The sequence below is a fragment of the Olea europaea genome, chromosome 10, assembly GCF_002742605.1.
Source record: "Olea europaea var. sylvestris chromosome 10, O_europaea_v1, whole genome shotgun sequence".
Lineage (NCBI taxonomy): Eukaryota > Viridiplantae > Streptophyta > Magnoliopsida > Lamiales > Oleaceae > Olea > Olea europaea.
The window spans coordinates 37,838,497-37,846,811 of NC_036246.1; the positions used below are offsets into that span (position 1 = coordinate 37,838,497).

The window sequence follows — 8,315 nt, forward strand, 5'->3', positions numbered from 1 at the left end:
CTTTCTAAAAGCTACAGCCTTTTCAGATGTGGAAGTAAATAAATCATACATTTTGAGAGGTATATCATGTAACTGTAATTTGACATTTCCATCACAACAACAAAGCCTTTGCCTTCTTTATAGAATTTTGTAGCACCATAATAACCACAAACTTTAGAAGATGACAAAACATAAGGTTCATCAGGAATACTTTCTGTACAAATTTTTTCTGCATATTCAACACTCACATTCACGTCGTCAGATTTCTTCTCCTCCTAATTCAAAACGTTGATTAGCATCGCCTACAAAAAAAAATTCGAAACAAAAAGGAAATTGTAAAGAAAAAAACATTTAATATAAATAAACTAAACATAAACATAATTATATATAAAAAACGACTAAACAAGAGCTATTTAAAAAAAAATACTCCAAAAAGGTCGAATAGATAATTCATCTCTGCGAAAGGAGGAGTTTTCGGCCAGTAAACAAATAAAACAAATAAAGCACAACAAGATGATAAACTAAAACTGTCCAAAGGCAAACACTAACAACTTTTTTATAAAGATGTAGAAGTAGATCATACTAAAAACCTTTCCATCAAAACGATAAAATCATCTGCTATAGACTTTTGTAGTGCAAAACATAAATATTTCCTTATTCAACACTTACACTTATTCCCCTTATTCAAAATATTGATTAGTATCATGAAAATCTTTAAAAAAAGAAAAAAAGAAATTATAACGAAATATATAAAGAAAATTATATTATATAAAAAAGACTGCAAAAAAAAAAATTCTCCGATTAGTTCGCAGAGATGAATTCATTTCTCCTAAGTGTGCGGAGAGATCACTCTTCCTCCGCACTCTCCGCATACAGTGCAGAGTCTTCGAAAAAAATTTCTATAGCAAACTAAAATTTTTTACAGCAAACTAAAAACACATCTCTGCGGAGAAAGAAAAAACTATACTAATAACTTTTATTACTAAAAACATTTCCATTACAACAAAATCATCTACTTTTTTTCTAATTTTTTGTAACAGAAGAATTAGAAGAGATGGCAAAACATAAGTATTTACTTTAACAAACTTTTCTGCACTCATACTCATTCCCTTATTCCTTGATTGAAAATGTTGATTAGTAGGAAATTTGAAAAAACAGGAAATTATAACAAAAAAAAACATTTGAAAAACTATATTATATAAAAAAAAACCGCCAAAGAAAAAAAAAAGATCTCTGAAGAGTTCGCAGAGATGAATTCATCTCTGCGAATTGATCGGAGACATCACTCTTCTTCTGCACTCTCCGCACAGTGCGGAATTCCAAAAATTTTCTCTGACGATAACAATAACAATCACAGATTAAACTAAAAACTAAACATCATTATTATATAAAAAAATAACTACAAAATTAGCTTGTTCAAACTGCAAAAAAAAAAAAAAAACAGTAAGCTGAACTCTCGGTAGCTCTTTTTTTTCGTTTTGACAAAATCTAATCAAAACAAATACAAGCACCCAAAGAATTATAAACACTACTAAATACAACATGTTAAGCTGAATGTTTGTAAACGTCGATCTGTAGAACAAGGTTGCACTTCATGCATCAGATTTTTTTTTTAGTTGAGCATTCTCAATGCACGTGTGCTTTCTCTTTCTTTCACAACCTCGTCTATTCTTAAGCCAGTAACCAACATTTTTTTCACAACTAACAGGATTGTGTAAGGATAAGGTAGAGACTATATGTAGAATTTTTGCATTATTTGGACTTTTATTTCCTCCATCAAATATGAATCGAAGAAAATCAACCTCTATACATAGAGGTATCAAAAATAGTTGTTTTCCCATGCCTACAGCAAGCTTAAAAGCCAAGAAAAAAAGAGAATGAAAGATGAAGTGAGAATATGTGATTCAAAGATTTCACAAAAAAGTAGGAATGAAAATATCAATAAAAAAAAAAATAAAAAAGAAAATAAGGAGTATGGTGATGGAGTACGTTTAGCATGGTTGTTGGCATGGTCCAAGCAAAGAATTTCTTTTTTTCACAACAAAATAAAAAAAAAAAAAAGAGGGAAAAGAGCGTGAACAGTAAAAATGGGATTGGTTTACTATTATGTCTACAGTGCCATCCCATTCACATTTTTAATAGAAGTTAGATAAGCTATAAGATCCATAATTGTATACATTTTGATTCACACAGTTTATGAATCTCAAAACTTGTAAGACAATCTCCAAGCCCACCTACCCCATTGGGCCATCTGCACCCCTCTCATTCCTACCCATTTGTAGTGAATTTGGCTTTGGCCTCAAGGAAAAACGTAGCTATAATTATAGTTATCATGTTCTAAAAAGAGCAACAAATCCAAATATAGGTAAGATTGTGCATGGATGAGTAGTATTTGTTTCATTGATATGAAAGAGAGAATAATTACTATAAGAACTCAACCATGCAAAAGCCTGTGAAGTAGAAATTATAGCTATTTCACTTTTATAAATGTGCCAAAACTGTATAAGTAGAAAAAGAGCAAACATTGAGATATCATATAGAATAGAATGCATCTAATCTAAGCAAGACTGTCATGCACCCTGAGGCATTTTACTAGTGGAATATGGTCTATGGTCACATATTAAAAACAGCTGAAATAATCAAACCTCAGAATGCACTGAAATAAGTAGAAACGAAGCTTGAAACACAACAAAAGCACAATTGTGTGACCAAAATACAAAACAAAAATAGCTAATTAACTTAGAAAACATAATTTTATAATGCTTGAAAAGCTTAGCATCGATCAATCCTCAAGATTCTACTTTACAATCCCACAAATTGACAGTGTCACCAATAAGATTTAACATTTTACCAGTGGTGTACCTATTCACAGGTAGAGTAGAATTAAATCTAACTATTTAAGTACAGATAGAAATTCACATTCACAAACCCCTAATAAATCACTTGAGTTCTTGCCTTGACAACTTTATGAATGATAACAAATGGTTGGTAAGTAGAACCACCAAAAATTCAAAGATAAAAGAGTAATCTGGAGTGTAACAGCTTACTTCATTATCCAAATTGGCAAACAAAAAAGTAAGCCCCCATTAGGCGCCACAGTGCTTTGAGGTAACGCAACCGTGAACCCAACTTTTGAGTATTTAGCAGTGATTAAAAGAGCAATAAAGCTTGCTCAATTAGAAAGCTTATCTGAAATATCCATACAGCACACAGTGCAGAACAAGAGTCTGCTAAAGAAAACCAAGTACCTGGAAGAAAGTGATGTAACATGGGGTTAAGATAGTCATATTGTTTCTCATTTAAAAAAAAAAAAAAATATATATATATATATATAGTATGTATGTATGTATCTATGTAGCTAAAAATGATCAAATATTATACTATGCACTCTAGCAACACCAAAATTCAGGCTATACTATGGAATCTAAATCCAACACACTATTGCTTATTCCCAATAAATTGGAGGTCGGCTACATGAATTAACAACTATGTTCATTTTATCGCTATTATGCAATCTAGATAGATTAGATAATCAATAAATGCAGGAGAACAGATCCATTAACAGGAGGTATGTTAGACTTCTAAATTTCCCAATACTAATAAAATTTAAAAATATAAGCCCGTTGTTCCACCATGCTAGTATTGTTAACAGTCATGTATTTACATTGTCTAGATGTTGGGGATAACCAGATAAGTTTGCAAGTGTCATATTTTCCATGAAATCACATAAATTGACACAGCTGGCCAAGAATTGGGAAATGGGAACTCTATGAAAACTTCTGGATTTATTAGAAGATGGGTCTTTAGTGTGAACCACTGTTACCATTTGGTACTCAACAGAAATTGTTAGAGTTCTCAGGATTTTCTTGTGGAAATAAAATGTACACAGAAGTATAAGATATTCCATGTATGTTTCACTCTAAATATTTCTGCAAAAAAAAGAATGATTGGTGATAAAAGTAAGCTGTTTAACAATAGAAATAAATTGATAAATAACTTCCAAATTCGTATTAAAACAGAAAAATAGCAAGATAACAGATTATTCATATACATGTCTATGGCCAAGATAATGTATTAGTTTCTACCCAGACAGAAGCCATTGCATGGCCGGTTGGACCGCCCACATAGCCTATTTATCAAGAGAAGAGATCAACGAAGCTTCGTGGGAGTTTCCCAGTTCCCCAAATCCTTACATGACAAACACATGGAGCTGTTTCAAATGACTAGAGACTCAAGAAGCCGAAGCCCATTAAAGTCAAATGTAATGAAGTAAATTTATTTAACAAAAAACATACGAATGACATTGTTTAATTCATTTCGGTTTCATCTATACGGAGATGAAATAGAAGGAAACCAATTAACATGCTACATCTGCAAGATACAAATGAAACGGAAGTGGAAAGCAAATTTAAAAAAATCAAAAACAAGTTTTGATCCCATTTAACAAATGTGATTCAAAAAGAGTTGTAAATCAATCAAGGATAGGATCAAAGTGAGTTGGTTTTCTGAGATCTATTAGCTTTCAGATTTTTCCATGTTGTACACCATAATTTGAAAATGTTCTGATTTTCTAGCGTGATTACTACTCGCTAGCTACTATATATAGGGCAGTCAATCACTAAACCTTAATCGTAATACATTCTTCTCTTTACATTATGAGAAACATATATTCCATTCTTGATTGCTTACCTTTCATACCATAATTACTAAACCATAATTTTTTTCTCTTCAGATGCCCATTCAATTATTTCCCTTCCTACCAAAATCAGACACCAATCAAGAATGGCTAGCTTGACAGTTGTCTCAATGAAACATGTCCCTTCCATTTTTTGTTATGTACTACTGATGTAGGTGAGAACACACATGGCATCGAGGGAGGGAGGGAGGGAGGGAGGGGAGGGCGATACAACACCCAGAGAAATATTCGAATTTAAAAAGGTTGCATAAATAAAATGTCAGATGGTTCAATCACGTGCTTTAAACAATTTCAGACTAACACATCTCAGTTACATTAGAATTTACTTTGAGAATTGCATTTTCTCACAGGACTTGATAATTTAGGTTGCACCCATAACAGGATGTCACAGTCACTTGTTACATTAACATGGTATACAACATCCCAAGTCTTGACTAGATCACCAAAAGTAATTGGTAATTTTATTTGCTTCTATGGCTGTTCCATATCAATAAATTGATTCAACATTGAAACAGTTCGAAGCTCACATTTGTCTATAGTACGTTATGATGAATTTGTTTCGGTTCTAAAAGTTTCATTACTGATTCACTGTAACACATCCTTTGCAAGAGCCACGCTTGCAAGGTGTGCCACCTTGGTTTTCCTCACTTTCTAAAGAAGCACGGAGACAAGGGGATACAAATGTGACATAACATGAACACAGATTAAAAATTAATCAAGCTAAATTCGACAAGGGGGACAAGAGGGGATATATTTAAAGGTGTAGACTCTAACCTATTATATTTGCCTCTATTCAAAGGTAGCCACAAGTTCTAATACGACAAAATGAATTTTAAATCCAATTCTTGTACAATTTTAAATTTCCAATTCTTGAACAATGCATATATGGCTATAGTCTGAGAAGAATAAAAGATATTCAGTACTAATTTTACAATACATAAAGGGGAAATAATAATACTACCTGCAACAAAATCCTCTAGAACAATTAGTTTTTGAGAGCTGTCACTAAAAACATCACGTTAAGCTTTTGATAAGACCACCACAATTCTTTCAGATGCAAAACAGAAACCGATGAGTGCCTCTTTGGCCAAAACTTCTTTCAGTTAAACAGTAAAAGTAAGCAGTAAATTCAACTAAATGGTGCAGTCAATGGAAGAGACATGTAAAATGGCTAGTATTTCATAAAACAAAAACTTAATTGCAAATAAAAACAATTACCAGAACGCGCTAATCCCATATTACTTTTTGGCACACTCATTCCAAAAAATTGCATGAGTCCATCTGCAACTCCTAGATTTGGCTCTCTGATCCAATGTTCATCAGTATCTTTCTCAGATCAGTCATCTTTGATACTTAAATAAGAGCTAAACAATCAGCTTCTCGTGGAAACACAACTATTTGTTCCTCTTTTTCATGAAACATTTCAAAGCCACGTAATAAAGAGCTATGAATCATTTCAATGTAAATTTCTCAGATTTCAGTAGTAAGCTGTTAAGTTATATTGTTTAAAAGAAATTCCTACCAAGTTCATAACTATGTTAAACCAATCTAAAATCTGATCTGAGCATACACCTAAACACGTCCCTGAAAAGTGACACGAAATTTCTAATCATAGGTTGAATTGGAATGACAGGTTTCAGAAACCCTTCCACCAGTTAGAAAACTAGTTCCTGGTTTGATTGGATAGAATTAATAGTAAAATCCTTTAGCACCCTTCAGATTGCTAATACCACAAGAAATTGAAGAAGCAAAATAAGAAATGATGAAGAGAAACAATTTTATTATGATGATTAGTCATGCTCATAATAAGATGTGGGAGTTCAGATGATGAGAGTGACAATAAGGATAGTGATATTACGTGGAAGACATGTAGGAAATTAATCATAACCATTAAAATTTGGAGCTTGGTTAGGAAATAATCCTGGTGTACTTCTGAGACCAACATTGAGCCAGGCAATGGCTGCCATGAGAAGAAATTCTCAGAACACCGGATCAAAGTGATTCAGAAAAATCAGAATGATGGCTGTCTAAAATGATGAAAATGTTCACTATTGGCTTCACTAAATGTGAAATTTGCACATTTACACAATGCGGCTATTCTAGAGATGTCAATCTTGTCAACTGAACTGCATCTTCAGAAGAACAGTTTTTGACTAAATACTGAATTCTGTACATCTCCAACCATGAGACATGAATTTACAAGAAACTGTTGTTTGTCCTCCAACGGATTGAAAAATGTGATAATTACGTTTGGAGGACTAGTTTATCCCTGCAGCTCAATGTTGTTACCGCCAGCGGGTATCTAGTCTTGCCTCTGACATAGATTGTCACCTGTTGCTTGTGGAGCCCACCTCCTTGTGCCCTTCTGAAGAAAAATTTAAAGCACCAGTCCCTGATGATGAAGCCAACAAACGATGAACTGCTGGAGAATCAGTTGGCAATGATGCAGCAGGACTGTGTGATAAAACCTCCATTGGATGATCAAACTTGCAACTTGGACCAAACTTGCAGATTCCACATCGAGAATAGAAAATACACGGAGGCTCCCCCTAAAACCAAAAAAAGGGGAGAAAAACATTTAAGAAAGAATGCTGAATTATATTCAAATAAATGGTAAAAGACTTGGTACCAAGAAGGATGATAAAAGCAAAATGCCTCTCGTCCTCCTTCCCTCTTGTTAACTGATTTTTTTCTGATTTCAAGCTTCCAAGGAATAACGTCAAAACATGATCGAAAACTTTGTATGGAAATGTAAGACCAACAGTTATGAAACTGGAAATATATATATATATATACACACCACCTATTTCTTTCAATGTAGCAAACCTACTGTATCCAAAACTCATATTTCGTAATAAACCTGAATCCGTGAACTCATTAACTGCAAGAAGAATTCCCCCCAATTAAGAAGAATGGCAATCGTACTTCTAAATTATAAAGTAATGGAATGTAAAATTAAAGAGATATCAAAATTCCTTTTCAATGTTCCAGTGATGGAAAAACAATACTACAGTAAAGCACTATAAGATAAGAAAAACAAGTTGTTCATTACACGTATAGGATGCAATCATATTGCTTTACAAGATATAGTATTGTCTACTAGTGGGTTTAATTTCATTTTCCTGTTCTGATTTGTTTCTAAATTCTTATCAAGTACTTATTATTGTCTTGGAGTGAGAATTTCAGAGTAGATTAAAGAGTGACTAAGCATTTAGAAGTACAAAACACAAAGCATCCTCTTCTCTACTTAAGGCAAAGGTTGGATACAATTGACCTGTCAGACCATTCATTAGTGGGAGCATCATGCATTGACCCCTCTACTTTATAGTGATCTTGTGCCGATTGGTTCCATTCCTCTCACTTGTCCCAACCTTCGTCAGAAATTCACAATAGAGGAAAACGTGCCAAGATCAAATTGAACTTCTATTTGCGATCCTAAGGTTACTGGAGTAAACAGTATTCAGAGTATAATAGTCGTAAACAAAAGACTCAGAGAAGCAAAAACATGATGGGTTATTGAACAAACAATGATAAAAATGTCCACATTTGTTTTAATTGACGAGTTTGCCAAAATTAAAAATTAACATTCTTTTCAAAACATGAAATAACACTGTTCTCTCTCATACAGACCCCCCCCCCC

General features: G+C 33.2%; 1 protein-coding gene across 10 annotated transcripts in view; it reads right to left on the reverse strand.

Annotated features, from left to right (window-relative positions):
* Positions 1-2,796: 2,796 nt before the first annotated feature.
* LOC111402123 (zinc finger CCCH domain-containing protein ZFN-like) overlaps positions 2,797-8,315 on the reverse strand; it is a 13,680-nt gene continuing 8,161 nt past the window's right edge. For 5 of the 10 annotated variants that reach the window (XM_023030203.1, XM_023030204.1, XM_023030207.1 and 2 more), the window contains one exon: positions 2,797-7,224. In XM_023030203.1, the coding sequence (XP_022885971.1) occupies positions 7,003-7,224 (222 nt within the window). In that variant the 3' untranslated portion in view covers positions 2,797-7,002. Of the gene's footprint in view, positions 7,225-7,304; positions 8,120-8,315 lie in introns of all 10 variants that reach the window. The other 5 variants (XR_002704193.1, XR_002704192.1, XR_002704190.1 and 2 more) reach the window with 5 other exon arrangements.